Source organism: Papio anubis, unplaced genomic scaffold, assembly GCF_008728515.1.
Source record: "Papio anubis isolate 15944 unplaced genomic scaffold, Panubis1.0 scaffold44, whole genome shotgun sequence".
NCBI lineage: Eukaryota > Metazoa > Chordata > Mammalia > Primates > Cercopithecidae > Papio > Papio anubis.
In genome coordinates this window covers 289,422-313,689 of record NW_022164575.1, presented here as the reverse complement: position 1 = coordinate 313,689, position 24,268 = coordinate 289,422, and the positions used below count along the sequence as shown (strand labels likewise).

The 24,268-nt window shown below is 43.6% G+C and overlaps 1 protein-coding gene across 2 annotated transcripts in view; it reads right to left on the bottom strand.

Moving 5' to 3' along the window:
* Window positions 1-2,547: 2,547 nt before the first annotated feature.
* The window catches only part of LOC100997454 (tumor necrosis factor alpha-induced protein 8-like protein 3), a 47,978-nt gene continuing 26,257 nt past the window's right edge, over window positions 2,548-24,268 (bottom strand). For both annotated transcript variants that reach the window (XM_021940560.2, XM_003900932.5), the window contains one exon: window positions 2,548-4,383. In XM_021940560.2, the coding sequence (XP_021796252.1) occupies window positions 3,821-4,383 (563 nt within the window). In that variant the 3' untranslated portion in view covers window positions 2,548-3,820. The remainder of the gene's footprint in view (window positions 4,384-24,268) is intronic.

The following is a 24,268-nucleotide window of genomic DNA, read 5'->3' as shown; positions in this document are numbered from 1 at the left end:
GAGGACTGCTTAAGGCTAGGAGTTTGGAGACCACCTTGGGCAACATAGTGAGACCCCTGCCTCTACAAAAAAAAAAAAAAAAAAAAAAAAAAATTAGCCAGGCGTGGTGGTGCACACCTGTAGTCCCAGCTACTCAAGAGGTTTAGGCAGGAGGATTGCTTGAGCCCAGGAGTCTGAGGCTTCAGTGAGCTGTGATCATGCCACTGCACTCCAACATGGGTGACAGAGGGAGACCTTATCTCTAAAAAGTAAAAAAATTAAAAAAAGATATTGAGGCAGAGGGCACATAGGCCTGATTTGAGCTCTTTCCTTTTTTAAAATATAAATAGATGCAGTAAGTTCATTGGAGCAGCCAATGAATATGCTGATTTGATTCTAAAAAATGTACAGATGGGAGAGGTGAGAGTTTGAAGCAGCACAGATGGAGAAGTCTTTTCATTTTGTCACTGAGAAGACACCTGGAGTTACTGAGGGTGTCAAGACCCACAGATGCAAACACAGAGAAGAAGAGTGGTACAGACACATGGCAGGTGGCAGCTGGCAGGGAATGTGTTTCTGCAGGGCTCAGATACATGAGGAAGGACACGTAGAAAAGGGCTTGGTGAGGATTTCAGCACAAGTGTCCTCCTGTGGGGACAGAGCTGAGTGTTCAGGGATGGTTGAAGACCCAGTGATGTTTCCAGATGACTGATGCAAACTGCTCCCGCCACTCCTCAGCCTTAAAGAATGTCACTCCCTTACTTGGTTTGCTGAATCAGGCATTGCTGTCTGAAGTCTGTGTAGGGCTAGATCAATTGAGCCATCTTGTACCATTGCTTATTTTGAAATTACTTTCCCATCATTTTGCAAAACGATGTTTGTTATTGGGGACCTAAAAATGCAGCTATTCTAACTCTACTTTTGTGGGTTCTCATATTGAGAATTTTGTACAGAGCTCTGAGCACAAATGCACATCTAGAGTCCTGCTTTCCAAAGCATCTGCTGGCCTCTGTCACATTTTTTTCAGCCAAAACAGCCTTGCAGGGCCACCAGGTGATGTGGTTAAGAGTCCTCAGGATAAACCAATAGGACTGTATAATGAGATGCTAGCTTTGGTCACTAGGTTGTTATGTAAAATATTTGAAATTTGTAGGCCTTTCAGCTGCTTGATGAAACTCAAGAATCACTTGATTTAGATGACAATTGTATGTTTGAAATGTGCACATGGGATTGGTTTTGGCTTTGTATTTTTAGAAGAGTTCTTGTGCCCAGGTAGCCCAGCTCCCCACTGGTTGCTGCTGCTAAGTCTGGAGGTCTTAGATAGAGAGCCCCCTGGCTCCCTCAGCAGGGAGCCTAAGGTAATAGAAAATGTTTTGCTCCATACTCTGCCATTGCACTTGGTGAGATCCACTGGTGGAAGTGCTGATCCTTCCTTGACCAGAGCAGAAAGGACCCAGTTTCCTTAGAGACTTGTGGGCTGTCAGAACCCAACTCAGCCCTCCTCCTACACCGTTGTTGTGCTGTGGCCTGCAGAGCCAGGACAGAACCCACCACCTTCTTTAGCTGGGGATCCTGCCTTCTTCCCCACTGTATCTCACACGGACAGAAGACAGGTTCACTCATTCCTCTTGGTTCTGAGTTGGTCCACTTAATGAACAATGAACCTACTTCTAGAACCATCTCTTGAACAAGAAAACAGTCTTTGGTCAGATAAATATATCAAGGCAAACCTTGAAGACTGCATGAGAAAATCCAGCACTGCTGGACTGGTGCCTTGCAGGCAGGTGGGAAGGAAGGGGAGCCAACTGCTTGTAGTTCCCACCAGAAGTGCCAAATGACCAGCCATCTCCTCAGCCCAGGTGTGCACAGGGCATCATTGTTCAGCCCTTGAGTTTGAGTATAGGGCGAGGCCATGTTTGTCCAATATGGAGAATAGGGGTTGGCCTTACTCCTCCATATTCCATACTGAATAGCCTTCCTATGAACTAATTCTGGCTGCTGTGGCTGAAGAACGTAACTAGATGGTTTGCTCTGATATTGACATGACAGCCAGCTGAGGCTGAATGGCCAGTGAGGCTCAGTGGACATTGTTTCACATCTCCCCACAAACCAGCAAGAGCACAAAACCTCTTGATGCTCCTGCTGGAGATAGACCATGGGGTGTGATGAACCATATGGCTGCACTAGTATGGTATTTTTGCATTATCATTAGAAGAGAAGCACAGGAGGATGGGAGGAAAGGCAAGAGGAGCAAGTCTCTTAATATGGCACAGTGTTGAAAGGAAGTACATTGTTCTGGTGTTGGTTAAGACTATGATGAAAAGACGTCAGAAGCTGCACTGTGAAAGCAAGGCTGTGACATTTGGAGAAGGTGGTTTGTGTCTGTGGGCTAGCTCCCCATTGACCATCTCACAGATCCACCCACTAATGCTCCCCTGAATCTACTTCCCCTTAGGGTTTGAGGGCAGAACTCTTGCTCTTCATTTTCTTCTTCCTTTCAATCCTGTTATTCTTAACACTGTATTTAACTCCAAGGAATTTTATTTTGAATCACAACTCTAAGATCTGTTGTTTGGAGGGTAGTTTCAATTTATTAATGAACCAGAGAAAACAGCACAAAATGACTGTGAAAGGCCAAGAAAGATGGGTAGGGGTTCATTCTGCCTGATTCTCCTGTGCATATGGAATAAAGCCTCCCTGAGCTCCATGCCCCTTAGATAAGGGAAGGCTGGTCCTGCAGAGGGAGCACAGTGTTTTTCTGTTTCTGTGTTGTGGATGGAAAACTCTCTCTCCCCACCCCCAATGGAAAGTTTCCCTCTGCAGGATCATAAACCTGAACATCTAAGACCTCAAAAAACACCTCTTTTTATTATTATTATCATTTTTTTTTAGAGACAAGAGTCTTGCTCTGTTGCCCAGGCTGGAGTGCAGTGGCATGATCTCAGCTCACTGCAGCCTCCATCTCCCAGGTTCAAACAATTCTCCTGCCTCAGCCTCCTGAGTAGCTGGGATTACAGGCATGCGCCACCACGCCTGGCTACTTTTTGTACTTTTAGTAGAGATAGGGTTTCATCATGTTGGCCAGGCTGGTCTGGAACTCCTGACCTTAGGCAATCTGCCCGCCTCAGCCTCCCAAACTGCTGGGATTACAGGTGTGGGCCATCACGCCTGGCCAAAAAGAAGACTCTTGAAACACAGTTTTCCAATTGGCAGCTATACTTTTTCACATCTTTGGATTTGACTTTGTCTGAAGCAGTACATTTAGAGACAGATTGCAAACCCAGTCCATTAGATTCTATTGTTCTTTTCTCCTATGCTGCTTAATAGTCTACATCCAGGTTTATCCCCTCATGCTCAGAAGACAAAATATTAAGACCTTAAATTAGAGATTCCAAAAGGATGAACATACATCATCTCATCTGGTCCTCACAACAACCCTGTGAGGCAGGCAGGCATCATGGTTCCAGAATGCAGAGGACACAATCCTAACTGGTTAAGCTGGAAACCAAATCCATGTCCTCTGTCTCCTGGTCTAGTGCTCCTCCCACTCCATGAGATGAACTGCACTCACTGTAATGAACAGAACAGCCTTTCTGCTTGGAATAGATGAAATGTCCTTTGGGCTTGCACACATGTGATTTTAAGTAGAAACCTTGCTGGAGAGCGCAGAAGAAAAACACACCTGAGCTCAGTTCAGCATTAGAATCAGCATCGGAGGGATGAACAGGACAGAACATGGACATCTTTGACAAGGGTTTCTGCTTATGTTCTTGATTCTCACCCAGATCATGGTTGAGTGCTGTAACTTTAAAGCAGCAAAGTCCAGGAGGGGGGAAGGCATTTAAAGGACTTTCTCATCTAGCAACTTATTGATTCCTTCACAAATCCTCTTGAGGTTGGGTCTACAGTCTCCATCCAGACTATAAAGGGTAGAGAGGAACTCCACATTGGCAAAGTGGTTAAAGACGTGGTTGATGCGCCCGTGGGTCCTGGGCGTCAGGTGCCGCTGCACCAGTTCATGTACCAGGTCCTTGCACTCATGCAGGAGATTGGAGAGCACATTCCTATCGAAGGTGTATTCCACCTCATAGAAGCTGACGATGGTCATGGCGGTCTGGTTCAGCTTCTTCCGGAACTTCTCCACAATAACAAGCTCCTCTTGGCTAAACTGGTTGTTTCGGTAGAGGATCCCGATTTTGATCGCCACCTTGATTAAGTCTTTCATGATCTTGTGGGCTTCCTTCTTGTTGTGAGTGTGCTCTTTGGTGACTTTGTAGAGCTCATCAAAGATTTCACTGCTGGTGTCATCAATCAACATGTTGGCCACAGTTTTGCTGGCTATTTTGCTCAGAATCTTCTTCTGGGCTTGAAGAGCAAGACTCTTTGAACTAAAAACATCAGGACCTATGGTAAAAAAACATATAAAAGTTTTAGAATTATAAGAACTGTCTATTACTTTTCCACAAGTAAAACACACTAACTTGAACTTATGCTCTCAGAGCAAAAACTCATGTCTTTATATCCCCTAACTCCCTAACTAAACCCCACCCCAGCCTGGTTCCCCCACTTTCCTCTCCATGTGACATGCTTGTTTACCCTTTCAAATCCTCTAAACTGTGCTTATGCTCCTTCCTCTGCTGGAGGTCATCTCCTCTTATCCAGGCCAAATCTTACATTTTTAGACCTACTTCATTCATAAAGCCTTCCTGATTCTATTAGCTCACAGAGAACATTCTACCACTGCTCTCACACTGGAAACCATTCGGCTTCGCAAACTATACAGCAGCAAATTATTGCTTACTTGCAAGAATGCAGCTCCATTGTCAACCCCATTCCCAGGGCAGACATGGATAGTTGATCATGACAGTCATTTTTGACTGAGTCTCAGAACCCACATATCATTGGGCCTACCTAAGAGGTATTCTTTTGCTTTTGAAATATTGAAAATTGGATGGGTCTTTCAGTTACTGTTGCCAGGTAGCTGTTGTGCTGTGGTTGTTATTACCTGTGTGCACATCAATTTACACAAAAGTTGTCAGAGATTTGGGAGAAAGTCAAGAGAAATTTTTGTAAGAAATGTTGCCTCCTGAATACACTTGATGGCATAGAGAGTTGTACTGTGAGAACACACATATCAATAACTCCAAATCAAAGATGCTACAGATGAGTAGTACTCCGAAGGTGAAGCAGCTTAGGAAAACCAGACCAATTTATTTTGCTGTTATTTTCCACTTTATGAATGAATGAGAACAATATATGTTTAAAAAATCCACAATATTATATGCAAATAAGTCTAAAAATCCTCTTTCAATAAGTATAAATAAAAATTCTAAATAATAAGAAAGCAATGGTTCATAATTTATAGTGTATTTTTTTTCTTAAGAATGCATAAAATGGCATCTTACAATTGATGGTGTTTTGATTTGATGAAATACTCTACAAGGCCACCAATTAGCTGGAGCTGACATCTGAAATGAAACCCACTAGCCATTCTCACTCTACAGTATGTATGCATATTGTTCTTATCTTCCCAAGGAGATTCAAATTGTCCAAGGACAGAGGCAATGTCTCCCACAGCACCTAGCTCAGTTCTGGGAATAGGGAATGGTGCTGTTGAGTAAAATACCAGAGAAATGCAGAAGAATAAGAAAGTAGTAAAATACAGTGTTCTACTAAGTATTTTAGTAGAACTAAGAAAAACCAATATTCCTTTTGAGAATTGAGGGTCCTTGAGAATCTCAAGAGCTTTTGTCCAGTGCTTTGTGTTCACACAGGAGTGACAGGATATGCAGAGCAGACAGAGCAATGGCCACCTGGCTTCTGTTGTCCTGGTCTGGTCCCTGCCTCTCTGCTCCTGGGTCAGCAGAACTAAAGCAGCGAGCACCAGAGGCCTTCCCCAGCCCCAGCAACCTTCTCTTCCAAAGTCTGAGACCACAGAATCTTTAAGCAACTTCACACCCAAGTGACCCTGACATGGCCAGGCTTTTCCCTTCTGCCTCAGTGCTAAGAGGAATAAACACTCATTGTGCAGAACATAAAAGGAATGAACAATCTCTCCTGACTCTTCTTTACTATGAGAAAGCTCCGACTTCCTGACTGATGCTATTCCAGAGTTTGAGGCAAATGATATTCCTGCCCAGTCTCATCATCTACCATGATCACTAGAGCTTTGTGTGAATAGCTTTTGTTCTCTGCAAAATCAAAGTTGCTCTCCAAAGGCAAATATTTACTAGCACTAAGCATATTCAGAAGATTGCACTGTATGCTTTGAAGTCAATTCCACAGATGAAGCTTAAAGACTTTTGAGTAATCGCCCTGTCACTGAAATAAGTATATGCCTCCTCAGGTAACTATTCTAATAGGAATAGTGGAATGTAGACGGATCCATTCTAGAATATAAAAATATGAGTCATGGCTTTGTAGTCACAGCTTCTAAAAACTGCCCAAGAATAAGGTCTTAGACTTTCTGGAATTGCAGCCAACATGCATTTACACAGAAGCAGCAGGTCAACTACATATGCGTCCAGTGGCAGGTTAGTGCCTGGTGACAGGGACTCGTGTCTAAGCCCGACTTTACCCCCAGTGCTTGGCACACTGGCAACACACAGGTGTCGGCTGAGTGAAGGGAGTGCTGGCTCTGTGCCAGGTGCTGTTTAACCCTTTGGGCTGGGTTAAGTGGGCATTTTCCCTAGGCTTTCCTGCTGGCCTGATTCCATACCCTGCTGTTTGTACTGCCAGCATTTTCTGCTCTGGACCAGTTGTCAGAGCTCACATATCCCCATAAGATTTATTTTAAAAATAATTAATTGGCTGGGTGCTGTGGCTCATGCCTGTAATCCCAGCATTTTGGGAGGCTAAGGCAGGTGGATCAGTTGAGGTCAGGAGTTTGAGACCACCCTGGCCAACATGGCTAAACCCCATCTCTACTAAAAATACAAAAATTAGCCAGGCATGATGGCGTGCACCTGTAGTCCCAGCTACTTGGGAGGCTGAAACACGAGAATTGTTTGAACCTGGGAGGCAGAGGTTGCAGTGAGCTGAGATTGCGCCACTGTACTCCGGCCTGATCAACAGAGCAACACTGTCTCAAAATAATAATAATAATAATTAATTCAATTTATCGACATTTATTTTATTTTGTTCTTTGAGATGGGGGCCTCGCTATGGCAGCCTCAAAGCTGGCCTTGAACTCCAGGGCTCAAGCAATCCTCCTGTCTCAGCTTTCCAAGTAGCTGGGACTATAGGAATATGCACTGTGCCTGGCCCCTATAAGAATTTTTAAAAACTGTGTACCTCCTTGAATATTTTAAAACTTGTCAGCAAGCATTTTTCCCGTTAAGATTAAATAGGAAAGATATAATTTCTAGGTAAGGTAAATAGTGACATTTTCAAATTAACCTGTTAAATCATTATTTTAAATGTGTCCAATGTAACATAAGTACCGTTGTTATATAATACCCATTATTGTACACTTTAAAAATGACATGAACAAGGTCTTCTTTAAAAATTGGAAATGTTACATTTTTTTCTCCTTGAAATTGTATCTCTATTCTACTTCACCCACAGCACTTTAACTTCATGTATGTGCTTATGCTTGAAAATATTTATCAATCCATCATAATTCTCTACAACCAAAGGATGCATATGAATTTAAATTTAAATTAAAAGAAGATAGATTCCAGGAACCATAAATCTCTAAGCAAAAATTAAAAATTTCCTTTGGAGCGAGTTATCATTGTAATTATTTTAGGTATAATATAAAATATCAAACTTTGATAACTACTTACCAAACATAAGAAATGAAGTTTTATTGGAAATGCACCTCTAAATAAGATGGGCAGGGGTGAGTTATGGTGCCTTACCAAAAGAGTCATTGGCAATGCGAATTTCACATCAACTCTTTGTTTGCCAGGAGGTTTTGTACCTCCAGGGCAAAATGTCCAATTAAGATTTTTTTCTTGGCCACCACACCCTGTAATCCCAGCACTTTGGGAGGCTGAGCTGGGCAGATCGCTTGAGCCTAGGAGTTTGAGACCATCCTGGGCAACATGGCAAAACCCTGTCTCTAGAAAAAATACAAAAATTAGCTGGATGAGGTGCCATGCACCTGTAGTCTCAGCTACTTGAGAGGCTGAGGTGGCAGGATGGCTTGAGCCCAGGAGGTTGAGACTGCAGTGAGCTGTGATCATGCCACTGTACTCCAGCCTGTGTGACAGCGAGACCCTATCTCAATAAAAATAAAATAAAATAAAATAAAATACAATGAAAAATTAGCCACGCATACACCTGTAGTCTCAGCTACTCAGGAGGCTAAGATAGGAGAATTGCTTGAGCCCAGGAGGTCGAGGCTACAACAGTGGAAGAAAGGGAGATCCACCATGCCTTGACCTTAGGTTTCTTCTTAGGCAGCTGAGTTTGTATATTAGTATGTACAAAGAATATGTATTGAAGTTGCCAAGAGGAATTTGGATCTATAACTGAGTTCCCTCAAAACTCTGTATATGTAGTGGAATGTCTCTGGATTCTTGCAGTCTGCCCATCTACCATTCTGAATCCTACTCTTCTGCAAGAGCAGCAGCCTTCCATGAAATGTTAAGAAGTGTTCCTTGGGAAGAAAAGAAGAATTTCTTGATTACATAAATTTAAAAAACACTGATAAAGCATTCTGTGAGATTTTAAAAATATTTCTTTAATACATTAAGGTGTTCTATCAACTCCCAGAGAGAAGTTGGTGTGGTAGGCAGAATAATGACCCCCAGAGATATCCACATCCTCATCCCTGGATATGCTGCCTTACATGGCAAAAGGGAATTTGCAGACATAATTAAGTTGAGAGTGAAAGAGGGAAGTGGGAGAGCGAGTTAGAGAAAGAGATGCAATGATGAAAACAGAGGTTGGGGTGACATGGTGGCTGGCTCTGAAGATGGATGGAGAGTCAGAACCAAGGAATGTGTCCTGTAGAAGCTGGAAATGGCCAGGGAGGGGATTGTCCCCTGGAGCCTCCAGAAAAAAAAAACAAAATGGAGCCCCTGCCACACCTGGATTTTAGCTCTGTAAAATCCATTTTGGACTTCTGATCTCCAGAAATATAAAATTATAAATTGGTGTCTTAAGCCACTAAATTTGTGGTAATTTGTTACAGCAGCAATAGGAAATGTATTCAGGTGGGTAGAATGAGATGTAGCAGTCTCGATTTTCTTTGATTAGGGAACTATTTTTGCCTCCTGAGTGACCAAATGTCCAGTTTTCCAGCAAGGAGGGCTTTCCCAGGCAGTGGACTTTCATTGCTAAAACTGGAAATGTTCCATATAAATTGGGACAAGTTGGTCATCTATTCCTGAACTACTAGTGATGTATATTTATCATATGAAGAACAGAGAAGTAACGAAGACGCAACTTGAGAGTGGAGGAAGATTATACCATTTAAGAAGCTCTTACCTCAGCAGGCGAAGTTGAGTACCTACCCATCTTGCCACATTTACCACCTGCTCTACCTGCTTTTTAATTCCAGAGCCAACTTTTTGTCTCTTTTAGACCAAGGTCCCCTTTGTCCCTTGTCTTCTCTGCAATTATTGAGAATTTACTCTTAGTTTGGCTACGTATCAAATGCTATGAGGAAATCCCGAGAAAATTATTCAATTGGGTCTTGCTCTGAATATGATCCTGCAGTGAGGCCAGATATAGACAATGAAACAAAATACAGAAACACGTGAAACAGCCCACATTGGCATGAGTGAGAATAGTTGGGGTAAAGTCCATGGGCTCTGAAGGTGGATTTGCATGTAGGTAGGGACAGCTATGATGTTAGGAAGTGGTTTCTAAAGTCATGGATATAGGCCAGTATTTTTCCCCAAGTCACAAAGTCCCTGGGTGGTTTCCCTGATAAGCTTCCTGCCATCTATTTTGTATAAGAATTTATTATTTACCTGCAAGTAATTTTGGGTACAAAATTCTACAGTGAGGGCTCAGGAGGGTCACCGGGATAGCATCTCTGAAGCTTTAAAGATCAAAAGTGTCGTGCAGAGGAACCCAAATATTATGGACCACTAAAATTACCAGGAAGGCTTTAAGAAAAAGCAACAACCAAGTAGATTTCCATACTCTACCCCAAATTGTCACAAGCTCCTTCTGACATGATGAATGTAGGACCCATGATTGATAACAGTGTGCTCCAACACGCATCCTACAGAGCACTTGTCCTGTTAGATGCGCCAGGAAAGAAAGTCTTGAGGTCAGTTAAATGAGTTTGTAGATGACAATATATCATGGTTTGCTTTTGATGGTTCACCATACCAGGTAGCTTATTAAGGCTTTGAGAAGTCCTACAGTAAAGATACCTGCATAGTTTTGTTTAATCCACCACTTCTCAAACTTACTGGAAATATATATATGCATATGAATATATATATATGTCATAAGTCATATATATGACATATATATATCACATTATCTGGTATACATTATAGGAAATAGTGGGATAGGATTGAGAGAAATAAAATCAAGACACTGGTCAACAGAACACTTTCACAACTCTCAGAGATTAATGGGGAAGGTGGGGAGATACCATTGTTTCCAGCATGCATACATAATGTTACAAGTGATTTAAGGGAGAGAGAGGGCACTGAGGCAGTCCCATTTGGAAGATTTTTTGCACATGATGAAATCTTGGCCTTGCTTTCAACCATCCTTCTGCCTCAGCCTTCTGCACAGGGTGCCTATTGGTGACCCACCAAGGAGGAATACTGCAGGCTGAGAGAAATAGCATGAGCTAAGCTTTGGGAGTCAAGGTCACGGGTGTGCTTGGGATATTTGGGAAACAGGCCTAACTAGTGGACCATGTTTATCAATGGGGAAACACTAAAAGATGGACGATAGGTCTTGGTAAAAACTTCTCTTTCTGTATACAAGCCCTAGGAGAGCTCTTTTGGCCAAGGATAATTCTTTTAACCATGTTTGAACAAAAGTTCCCATTTTCCAGGCATGAAAGGTAATGGATTGTTTATAGTACCTCAGAATCTCTGAGAATAGATATAAAAATGTGATTATGTAGCGATAGCAAATTCATCCTGGTAGAAAGACAGGGGGCCTCCTTAAACCAAGATTGATAGAAGAGCTCAATCAAAGATAATATGAAGGCTCTGAGAATAAGGACCCTTCAATCATTTACAAGAAAGGAAACACACCAGGACTATGTTGGGAGAATGGGGTGACAATGGCAGTGAGCTAGTTTGGAGAGAGAAAGCAAAAGATAATTTAAGGGGGGAACTTCACTGCATGGAAAAGTGCTGGGGCCAGTCTGAGCTGCTGCTTTTATAAATGATGTTCAGCTGGAATACAAGTGATGTTTCCATGTTTCTAGAAATACTAAGCTCTCCCAGATGGTGAAATGCCAAGCTAATGGTGATAAACAACAGGAAGATCTTTACCAAGCTGGGTGAGTGGGTAGAAGAGCTTCAGCATGGTAAGAACAAGGTAATAAATTTTGGGAAAAATAAAGTAAATGATAGTTATAAAAGATGACAGGCTCTGAGCTCTGAGCTACAGCCCAGAAAAGGGCTCTGAGCATCACTCCAGGATGTGGGAGTGGACAGGGTGAGGGGACAGCTATTCTCCCTTCTTTTTCACAGGACTTGGAAACTTCTCTAAGGAGTGTGTGGAAAACTTGAATGTAAGTGTGGATAGCTGTGTCAAAATTATAAAATGCGAAATTATTTGTAATAGCCAGTACAGATCAGAATTACTTCGTTTCTCTAAATAGCTTAAGATAATGGCAGGGAAGAGAATTAGCTAAAAATGTTAAGCAGAGGTTAAGAGTGAAGATGGTTCCCAGAAGAAAACAATCTGGAGTGCTTAATGGGCATCATCTGTCAAGGCAGGGGACCCAGAGGACAGGGAAGGTGGGAGGAAAGGCCTAAGGGAAGGGGTAAGAGCCCTAGGCAGAGGGACATTCCTGATAGTCCAAGTTTCTGGCACTCAATCTCTTACACTTAATTGTTAGGGGAAAAAAAAAAAACAAAAAATGAAGGAACTTCAAGCAAGCCTCCTTGAGATGGAGCAGGCTCACAAACTACTTTGAACTATCTTTTCTTTTTTTTGAGACAGATTCTTGCTCTGTCGCCCAGGCTGGAGGGCACTGACACAATCTCGGCTCACTGCAACCTCCGCCTCCTGGATTCAAGCGATTCTCCTGCCTCAGCGCCCTGAGTAGCTGGGACTACAGTGGCACACCACCATGCCTGGCTAATTTTTGTATTTTTAGTAGAGATGGGGTTTCACCATGTTGGCCAGGCTGGTCTACAAACTCCCGACCTCGTGATCCACCTGCCTTGGCCTCCCAAAGTGCTGGAATTACAGGCGTGAGCCACAGCGTCTGGCCTGAATTTGAACTTTCATGATGAGCAACCATCCTTCTGCTCAGTTTATGCAGCCAGAAAAGCTGACTGAACCTGTCACGTCCCTCATGCTCCATCTTTCACTACTGATAAGTGGCCAGGAGCAAATGGGGAGAGTGATGGCCTTGCCGCCCCTTCCCATCTCTTTTTCTGTTCTGTGGGTGAATGATGAGGAAGGTGTTTGCAGTAGGGGTGAGGCGTGGTGGTCTGCAGGATGGGATATCCTTGATGATGATAAAACGCCTCCTCAAGAAGACACTGCCTCTGCTTTAGGTTTTGGTTGTCCCTAAGAAGCTGTGGGGGCAGGACCATTAACGACCTTTAACTAGTGTTTTGAAATGTGAACCTAACACAGTTGTGGTTTCCAGAGAGACTCACTGAGTTGTTGCATCTCCAGCGGATTCAAACTAGAAAACATTTTTCCATCCCTTGTATAAAACTGTTGTTTGTATATTCCTAGAATTTTAAAGAAAGAACATGGAGATGTAGGAGGTAGAATGAAATGAAAGTCTTGAGGGATGGTGGGGCCTTTGAGTCAGAGATAAGCAAAAAAAAAAAAAAAACCTTGATCCTCCCCTCTCCCATGTAGAAATAATCAAAGCTTAGAAGCTCATGAAAAGTGCCTTTGATTGGTCTAATTCCTTTCATACGTGAGTGAGGATGGTAGTTTTGAGGCTTACAAAAGGCATTTGGGAACACTTTAAAAGGCACCCATGGTGAAACTTAAGATGATTTAGAAGGGTTAGGGAATGGATTTTTCAGACTCAGGGTTAACTTCACAGTATATTCTTGAAGACTTCTTGGGTCTGGTCCTTTCCCAACCCTCCAAAGGAGCCACCTGCCTTGAAGACAGATACCCTGAGCTTACCCCTGCTTCTGGGAAGACCTGAGGTCTCCCAAATTTCCACCACCTGCCACAGGAAGCAGGCAGTTTGGGGGACTCATGGGGGACAACATGACTGAAAGGGTAGCAGCCTCCACTAGGCACCATTGGTGGGGTGCACAAAATGGAACTCTTAGAACCTCTATTTCGGTTTCCTTTTCTGTAATGAGATAAATTAAGCTTTACCAATATTTAATACACAGATAGATTTGGGCCCCACTGTTGTGTGGCATTCTGAGGGATGAGGGAAAGATCCCCCACGTGGGGTGGGGAGAGGTGTTTAGTTTATGCCTCACTTGTTTGTTCTCTTTTAGTAGTTTTAATTTATTTCAGCATATGTTTATGTGTGCTTGGTTAAACAGACTCACTGATTATATTATTTCATTCTAACTAAACTAGCCCTTGCAAAATAGCCCAGTGATTTCAAAGGATGCCTGAAAGAAACAAAACCGAGGACTGAAGATGAGCCGCTAATCATACAGACACATGTGAACAGCAGGAAAACGCAGAGTGGACAATTATCCTTCCTCTTGGCAAGAGCTTTCCCATAGCCCCACTTTAAGGGAAAAGTAATGTCTAATCAGATCTGACAACAAGTGGGCCATTGACATTTCAAAAATTTCTATAGGACAACTTGAAGAATGGATTTCAAACACTTTTACTTGCCTTGAGATATTTCCCGAAGGCAGTAGGAAGCCATGGCAATTAGAAAGATAGTTAAACACCTCGTGTTTAAAGATAGTTAAATGCCTCATGTTTCTGATCTTTAGCTTGTCCTCTGGGTGACAGGGAGAGAGCACAGTAAGGATTGAGTGATTGCTGGGGTTCAGGGATGAGTCAAGGATTACGATGAGTGTTTCTTCTAGCTTGAGAGACAGGTAGGGTGAAGGGATATAGAGGTGCCACCAACTGAAATGGACATCTTGGAGGAGGAGCCAGCCTGTAGGGAAGATGAATTCATCCCTGAGTTCCTGGTACCTGTGGGGCATCTGGGTGGAGATGGTGACACCAGCCTGTCTAGCAGGACACTTCAAACCTCACCTGTCCTACCCTAGTCTTCTCATTTTCCCCTGCAAACCCTATCCCTTTCCAGTAAGGAAGGGATGATGAAAAGACCCATCTTCCTGAAATAATTAGCCCACTAGAGATCTTGAGGGATAATGGGCTCTTCCTTCAAAATGCAAACACGTCCATTTAGCTGGTTAAAGTGGGTTCTCTATTCACTTCAGTCAGAGCCACACTGTATCTCTCTTGGGAGTCTCTCTCCCCTTTGTCGTCCACCATCAAACTACCCCTCCTCTTTTTTTTTTTTTTTTTTTGCACGACAGAGTTTGCTCTGTCACCCAGGCTGGAGTGCAGTGGCATGATCTCAGCTCACTGCAACCTCTGCCTCCCGAGTTCAAGCAATTCTCCTGCCTCAGCCTCCCAAGTAAGCTGCGATCACAGGTGCACGCTACCATGCCTGGCTAATTTTTGTATTTTTAGTAGAGATGGGGTTTCACCAGGTTGGCCAGGCTGATCTTGAACTCCTGACCTCATGATCTGCCCCCTCCTCCCGCCTCAGCCTCCCAAAGTGCTGGGATTTCAGGGGTGAGCCACTGCACCTGGCCTACCTCTCCTCTTTCATCAAGAGAATGAATTATTTAATAATTAGGGTAGGGAGGGAGAGGCAGCCTTGGGTGCAGTAGGACAGGGGCAGAGGTTGGAAGGATGAAGGACTGAATTACCGGAGACAACCAAACACAGAACAGGGGTGCTGGTTCACCAGTCTTCACCCTCTCTGTCATGTGACCAGCTTTCCTGACTCCAGCTCTGGCTTAGGTGCCCCTGAGATCCTGCCTTTGGCTGGGGCCTGCTAACAGGCACAGAGCTTTGGCTTTGCAGTTGGTAGCTGCTCAGTCCCAGAGATTCATTCATCCACAGGCCAGGAATGGGGATTTGTGTGTTTTGGGGGCACCAAACACGACAAAATTTCCCAACTCTTTTGGACATTTTAAGGGTGCTGAATAAGAACATACAAAAGCAATGGCAGTCAAAACAGGATACAATTTCAGATTGCTTCAATGCCTTACATTGAATAATTACACTTGAAAAGCAGCATTTAATTGTCTTCAAGATGAAGACCTTTCCCCTGCCCTTATTCCTGGGCCTTGAAGAGAACAGAGATTGGCATGGGGAGCTGTAAAGCCTTTTAGTTCATTATCTCAGCTTGTTTTAGAACTTCCAATCCATCACCCATCAGCACTGAGCAATCTGTAACTCAATTAATGATAATGTCAGAGATAAGGACAACTGCTGAGTACAGATTATGCACATGAGTTGGTATATACCGTATATTTGATCCTCACAATTCCTCAACAGAGGGACTGTGAGTTCCATTTTATAGATGAGGAAACTGAGGCACAGTCAATTTAAGTAATTCACTGCCAGCTAAGTGGCTAGTAAGTAGTAAAGCTGCAGTTGGGCCCAAGTTCACCAGACACCAAAGCCTGCAGTTCACTAGACACCAAAGCCTTCCTGCATCTGCCTTTGAAAAACTCCCCTTGGCTCCCTAATGACTGCGATTTCTCACTTATTTGAAATATTGAAGGCCTCAATTTAAATCTCCACCTACCTGGGGAGTTATATTTCATCACTTTTTTAAATACAAAAGGGACAGTCTCATGTGATAGAACATATTCATCAAGACTTGAAGATAGATGTAGCTTTCATTTTTAGAGGGAATTCTATATATTTCAACAGTTACATATTGATTTTATAGCCAGCTCTGAAAAGTGAATGAGTGTTTGATAATTTTACTTACCAGAGCTAACTGAAGCAGATACTTGTGAAGCCAGTGGGGGGGGTGAATCATCTCCAAATCAACAGGTTAATTTTGGAGATCTGAGAGATATTTTTGGCTCACTGCGGAAAAGTAACCATCACTAAAAACAACATCTACTTACATGATTTCTTTAAACACAGCTTATTCATTCCCCCAGTCCCTTGCATCTAACAAAAAACTAGTGTCTCTCTGAATGGTAGATCATATTCAGGCATAATAATAATAAAGTGCTCACTCTTTCATGTGCTTTATGCAGTTAAGCTATCATATTCTTGGAACAACTGTATGAAGTAGGCACTAATGTCAGCAATAGCAATGGATGCAGCATTTCACATCAAGGAAACCAAGGCAAATAAGAGATTAAGTAGCTTGCCTGAATCTACCATTTAGAAAGCAGTAGAGCTGGATTGGGCAGACTCTGCCCCACAGTCTGCCTGAGTTCAGTGCTTCAGCCTGCCACACTGAGCTGCAATGCATGGGGTGACAAACATCAATTAGTTTAAATGTTTTGTGAATTATTGCCCACTTTAAGATGGAGACCGAGCAGTTTTTTTCCGTCACAAGAATTTTCTAAAAACCACTAAGCGTTTCAAACATATATATAATAGATAAAAATGCCTAATACATAAAAACATATACATAAACATAAACAAAATAGAAGATAATTTAACAAACACTGTGTGGCTACCATCCAGATGGAACAATTCTTAATATTTTAGATATTAAGCATTTCAAACATACGGACAAAATAGAACATAATTTAACAAACATTTTGTGGTCACCACTCAGGTGGAAAAAGTCTTAATATTTTACCCTCAAAGACAGGGAGAGGTAAAGCCCTATTTGCTTTCAACTCCCTCTCTTCTGCTTCTAGCTCCCAGATAAAACTGCACTACCAGAAGTCGTATTTTTGTTTCATCCTTCCACGTTTTTATGCTTTTGTCTCGTTTCATAAGTATGCATGCATCAACATCATGTTTAAGCTTCACACAGAAGGTGTCATACTACACAGATCCTTCTACAACTCTTTATTCCACATCCTGTTTTCAAGATTTATCTTGTTTAGTCATTTAGTTGCTTATATAAATATATATCTTCAAGTTTCCTCCTGATGGACATTTAAGTTCTTTCCATTTTCTGCAAGCAAAAAAGTGTCTCCTTGTGTGCACACACACCACAGTCTCCTGGGGTCTACACCTAGAACTTGATTGCCAAGTCCTGCAGCAGTAAAGGCTGCCAATGGCTCTCCAGAGAGACTGCACTCATTTTCATGCCCAGCAGCAGTGTCTGAGTTCCTGTGGTTGCACTTCCTCATAAGCACTTCAAATCACCCAAGTTTTTAATTTTTGCCAATCTGATAGGTATAAAATGGTATCTTGTTTTAATATGCATGTTTGTGATTGCTGGTGAGATTCAATATATTTGTGTTTATTGGGCATTAAGGTTTTTCTCTTCTGCAAATTGCTTGTTCATATAATTTACTCATTTTTTCAGTTGAATTATATATCTTTTTCTTTTTTTGTATATTTTGTTTATGATTCTAAGCCTCTGCTGATCACAGGGGTGGCAACTATCTCCTCCCAGTCTGTAGCATTACATTTTAACTTTATTATCATGTCTTTAGTGATATAGAAAGCTAAATTTTTTTTTTTTTTTTTTTTGAGACGGAGTTTCACTTCTGTTGTCCAGGCTGGAGTGCAATGGCACGGTCTTGGCTCACCACAACCTCTGCCTCCCGGGTTCAAGCGATTCTCTTGCTGCAGCTTCCTGAGTAGCTGGGATTACAGGCATGTGCCACCACATTCGGCTAAGTTTGTATTTTTAGTAGAGACAGGGTTTCTCCACGTTGGTCAGGCTGATCTCGAACTCCCAATCTCAGGTGATCCGCCTCCTTTCAGCCTCCCAAAGTGTTCGGATTACAGGCGTGAGCCACTGTGCCTGGCCAGAAATCTAAATTTTTAATAGTCTAATTTATCAATCTTTTCCTTGATGGTTGGTGGTTTCTGTATCTCATTTTAAAAATTCTTCTCTTGCCATGAGGTGATAAAAGATAATCATATATTTTCCAGAGATTTAAAGGTTTTGTTTTTCACATTTAGGTCTTTAATCAATCTGAAAATTATCTGTACATATTGCATGAGGTTGGGAATCTTTTTCTCCCCACAATTTATTCTATTTATTGAATAGTTCATCCTTCTGCTACCTATCTGGTATGCCCCTTCTTTTCATATCAGGTTTCTATATTGCATAGATCTGTTTTTGAGTTTTTTACTCTGTTCCATTGGTCTATTTCAGTACAAAAACCAAGTTTTCTTAATATAACTCATAAGTCATGATAGATCAAAGGGAAGTGCCCCCCTCACCCTCACTTTATTCTGCTTAGAAACTGTCTTGATTATTCTTGCCTTTATTCTTCCACAGGAATTTTAGGATCATATGATCAAATGCCATGAGCACTCTATGTTAATCTGAAGTAAACTGGTATCTTTTTTTTTTTTTTTTTGATGGGGGTTTTTTCTTTTTTTCCCCGGTTGGGTGTGAAAGGGGTGTTTTTGGCTCACCGCAACCTTCACCTCCTGGGTTCAAGTGATTCTTCTGCCTCAGCCTCCTGAGTCACTGGGATTACAGGCATGCGCCACCATGGCTGGCTAATTTTGTATTTTTAGTAGAGATGGGGTTGGCTGGTCTCAAACTCCCGACTTCAGGTGATCTGCCTGCCTTGGCCTCCCAAAGTGCTGGGATTACAGGCGTGAGCCACTGCGCCCAGCCTAAACTGGTATCTTTATGATACTGAATCTTCCTCTCCATTAACATGACATGTCTCTCCATTTAATCATATCTCCTTCTGTGTCCCTCAATTATGTTTACAGTCCCCTCCATAAAGCTCTTGCATATCTTTCATTAGATTTACTTCTAGCTACCTTATAGTTTTGGTTGCTGCTGTTACTTTTTTTCTATTACAGTTTCTAAATGGTTATTAATGATGCATAGGAACCCAACTGATCCCTGTATACTTATCTCCAATTGAGACATTTTGCTGAGCTCTGTTGTGAGTTCTAATATATTTTATATAGCATCTCTTGGACTTTTTAATGTAGACAACATTGCCTCCACAAAATGATTGTTTTCTTTGACCCACTATTTCTTTTCCCTGCTTAATTACACCGGTAGAAACATCCAGCACAGTGTTGAATAGCATTACATGGCATCCCGGTCTTGTTCCTAACTTTAACAGGACTGTCTCTAAAATTTCCCTGAGTATGCAATGTTTGCTGTGGGTTTTGACGGATACCCCTTATCAAGTTATCTTCCTTTTATTCCTATTTTGCTAAGGCATTGTTTGCTTTTAAGTAGAAATGTATCCAATTTTAGCAAACACTTTGTATCCACTGAGATGATCATATAATTTATCTCTTCTAATACGTAAATTTAACCAATTATTCAAAGACTTTTTTATTTAAATCATCATTATTCCCAGGATAAGCCCTACTTGGTCATGATGCATATGCATTTACCATACTGATGAATTCTATTAGTAAATATTGCATTTTGCAACTCTGCTCAAAAGTAAGATTGGTCTACAACGTTTTCATAGTACTATCTTTGTCAAATTTTGATGCCAGAGAAGACTGGTCCCATAAAACGGATTGAGTAGCTTTCCTTCTTTTTCTATGTCTGAGAGTGTTTATGTAAGGTGGCGATTAACTGTTTTTTGACAGTTTTAGTAAAACTCGCCTGCATTTCACTCAACATTCTGAGGGTATCTTTCCATGACAACAAATGTACTGTATCATTGTTTTCTGACAATAGCACATGCCACCATTTTCTCTACTGGTCCCCTCTTGGTAGGTTTCAAACTGCTTCCAGTTTTTGCTATGAAATATCTGCAGAAAGTAACAACCTAGCAGCAGGCTGCCTGTTGGGGAAAAGGGTGCCTATTGGCACATGGTAAGATTCCCTTCTAATGCTCCTTCCTAAGTAACAAAGTGGCAGGAAACACTGAAGAGGAGTTCCATGAACAGACCTCTGGCTCTGCCCACCGGATCCCATCTCTCCTACCAGACGCCTGCTTGCCCAATTCAAAGCCAAAAGGAGGCTCAACTCTTCACAAAAACGGTTTTGCCCTAACCCAACTGGCTGAAATAGTCAAAATGACAGCCAAAGAGTACCAGAAATCAAGCCGGTTTTCCCTGAGGGTGCTGCCCTGGCTGCCAACCATGCCCTGACTCTCTTGTGCCATAGCTGAAACCAGTGGACCCTCGCCCAGGTTGCAGAAGCACAGCTGACAGGTTGTTTGTTGCAGCTGAAGGTCCCCTCCCACCATGAGCCCCTGGCCAACCCTTATGTCCCTCTTGTTGGGGAGGCTGGCCCTCACACCCAGCTCGGTAGTAGCCCTGTTCCTGTGCTGCACTGCGACTGGCCCTCCACTTTCCGCATCTGGTGCTGAGTTCTTAGGGACTGATGCTCAGAAGACCTGTGAATCCCCATAAGCAGGTCAGTGCCTACCATATAGAAGTTGCTCAGTATATGTCTTGTAGATACGTCTCAGTAAATGAATGACTGAATGAATGATTTTAGCATGTTTGTTCTTATTCTTTAAGGCTCAGATTCTATCAGTTCAGGACCCACACCTGGAAGGAGGTGCATATTCACAACGTGCAGGTGGAACTGAATTTACTCAAATGCCTTCTGAACTGAACACAAGGTCCACCCTTTGCCTTTCATATGGAGCTACCTGCTTGGCCCACTTGGGTTCTGCCTGTCTTTGCCCCAACAACAGCAGCATTGCCTGGGGGCCAGATGGATCACCCACAATGCTCTCAGTGTTCAGTTCCAGCAGTAAACCCTCTCTCCACGACAGCAGCACCCCTCCTTCCTGCCACCCCCGGAGCCTCCCCATTTACACCCCTTCACACTCATGAGCTATTTTAATATACTCAGGAGCTGTCGGGCATTGGAATAGCACAGTCCACGTTCTGTCTCTCTGGGTAATCCTCTCTCTCCGCTGGCAGCTCCCAAACTTTCTCCACCACGGCAGGCACCCAAGAACTCAGGCTCAGAACACCAGACTGCTAACAAGGACACCAGTAGGATGCCACATTCAGAGCCATGGGAGCATGCCAACACGGTAATATGTGAAATTAGTAAACAGCCTAATGCAATAAAAATGTCAGTCTTTGGAATGCTGTAATTTTTGGAGTATGGATGCAGAACCTAAAATGTGCAAAACAATAAAATGGAAGAAACTCCAGTCTATCTTGGAAAAAAGAAACAAAACATGGCCTGTGGCAGTGGGTATTTAAACCTAAAGGACTGAGGCTACTGGAAGGTGCTCTAATTAATTAATGTAGTAACATGTAAACCCTCAGCTTAGTGAGCTTAACAACAACCAGACAAACTGTTAGCTGTACTTGAAAGGTCGGAACACATGAGGGAGAAGAAACCAGAAGGTACTTCTGGATGGGAGATGATTTGGCAGACAGCATTACGGCTTCCTCAATGTTCTACTTGATTTTTTTTTGTGAAATATGAATCCTGAACAATGACATTTTTGGCTTTCAGTCAATCTGAATGCGGAACAGCAGGAAAGGGACATGTAATATATTGCTTATAAGCTCCCTTACATACATTCTGTAGTAAAACTGGTTTTGTTTACGGATTTAAGACATGTCAAGCCACATTTTTAATGTCATGGTCAATATCTGGCCTGTGGAATGACAGTGTTGAGGGATGTTGTTAGCAGATGGGAGGCGGGATGACACTCGCAAGATCTCCTGAGGTTGGGCTCCTAAGCTCTGCTGGGACCGCTACTGTGATGGAACCACTCTGAGTCCAGGGGGAATCCCATTCACATGACATAACGGGAGGGGCCAACTAGCTGTGGAGGTTTAACTTCCTGGAAGCTTCTCAGAAATGTGACTTTCTCTCAGGCTTCCTTTCTAAATTAAACTCTAAGGCCACAAATCGCTCAGAATACAATTTTTTCTACTTCTTTATACTTCATGGTAATATAAAATAGTACCACCAAAAGGTTTCACTGTTTTCCAATCAAATCACCAGGTGTGGTCACTCAAAGATGCTGAGAATGGCTGTCTCGCACAATCAAGATGCCAGAGTATATCCATGGAGTAGCTAACTCCCCGGATACAGGGAAAACTAGAGAGCCCAGCCCTGGTCCTGACTTTTGCCACTGAGCCAGCAGCAGGAAGTGGAAGAGAGAGCCCAGCCTCCAGCCCTGCCCTGCCCCTGCCACCCCCAGCGCACTCACTGTGTGCCATGCGCCCATCTCTTTACCTGTTGGTTGCTGGGTCTGTTAAATGAGAAAGCAGACTAGAAGATTCTGCTAATTTGCTTTCTTTTCTCAATTTAATAGTAACCCCTTAAGTATGATAAATTGAATTTTTGTCATCATCTGGGCACGCATCAGATGTGCGCTGATGCTTGTGGAGGGTCCTCCGCGTGCCTCCTCCCCCGCTTCCCTCCCCCAGGTTCTGCTCCCGCCATTCTTCATAAATGGAATTCTCCTGCTTCTTTCTCACTCTGTAACACCTGGGGCATCGACAGTGGAGCCTCCAGCTTTCCTCATCTGTGGCTTCCCTCCAAAATGCTGCTCCCTCCCCTGTTTTCCTGGGGCTCTTGACTCCTCCATTAGCCCTCAGCCTCCTGTCAGCTCTTGGCCTGTGGTCGCCACAGAGCGTGCGGTCAGCAGGCGTCATGCTGGTTCTCCCTAAGGCCTCTTCCTGTGTTGGCCTCAGCGCCCACAGACCAAACCACAGACTGCCAGGACCCCCAGGCCCCTGGCCCCGACAGGCTGCCCTGTTTTGACGTAGCTGTGGGTGGGACTCGTGTCCAAAACCTCAAGGCTAGCTCTTCCCGCTGGTCCCACATCCCAACTGCCCTGGCCTGTCTCCCCAGCCTCTCATCCCGTTTTGCTCAGCGCAACTCCTCCCTAAGCCAAGCACGCCCTGCTGCCCACCCAGCTCCCATCTTCTGCAAGGGGGCCTAGTCAAGGAACCCACACCCGGCTTCAACTGTTTGTTCCCTGGCAGTTCCGAGAGAGACCTTTGATAGAGACAGGAGATAGCCAAGGGGTCCCTGGCAAAACACCCCCTTCAAGCCTAAAACGGCCTGAAAGCTGAAAGACTCGACGGCCAGTCCCGGATGAAACCCGCAACCCTGAGAGAGAACAGCCCGTCTGCCTGCCCTTCCCCGCCAGCTTATCGCTGAAATAAGGCGCACATGCGCACTGGGGGAACGGGGGCGGAGCATCGGGATTTCGCGCCTTGGGCAGGGGGAGGAGCTTGGGCTCTTCAGCTCCAGTCTGCTGGCCTGGAATTCAGTCTGAGGTGGAAGCCTGTTAGCAGGACCTCTTATTTTTTAAGCTGAGAGCTTTCTTTTAATACGTTCTGCTCCCCTCACCTTTCAAAGTGTCTACGGGCCTCATCTTTCCTGGTCATGTGACGAGAACCCGGTTTTAGACGAACTAAGGAGCAAAAACTTCTGCATCACCTTAACTGTTGTGTTCACCGTGGCGTCCCTGACGTGTGCTAGGAACTCAATAATATACATTTAAACCTCAAAAAATAAATAGTGATTGGGCAGCCCCGGAAGAGGCCTGAGTCAGGAATGGTCACGGCAGGACAGAGGCGCTGTGGTTTTGTTCCTCCCTGGCTTTCACCACAGACTCAATGGTAACCGCTCTCACCAAGGTCACCAGATGGTCTTGTAATTGGCCCTGAGGGGTGTCTGGAAACATGGGAGGGCATTTTTGGTTGTCACACATATAAGTAGGGGTTCTAAAGGCTGTTTCTGGGGGCAGATATGCTAACTACTTGTAATCCTGGAACGCCGAGGGCAGCCCTGATACACACGGCCTACCTGGCCGCCAGCAGCAGGGGACCCTCTCTTGGTCTCGCTTTCCTAACCCCACCTCTCCTGGCCCTCCTCAGCCTCCTCCAGGCCTCCTCCTCCTCTGTCTATGCCTCATGTCTGGGTGTCCTCCCGAGCTCACTCAGGGTCCTCTTCTCTTGCTAGACACTCCCCAACTGTGAGATGCCACCCCTGTCCCATGGACTGACTCCTGCCCCATATGTTCCCCTGTCCAGGGGACTCTCCTATCCATAACTGCTTGCCCGATCTCTCCACCTGGATTCCCACAGATCCCTCCCCCTCCACATTCAATATTTCTCT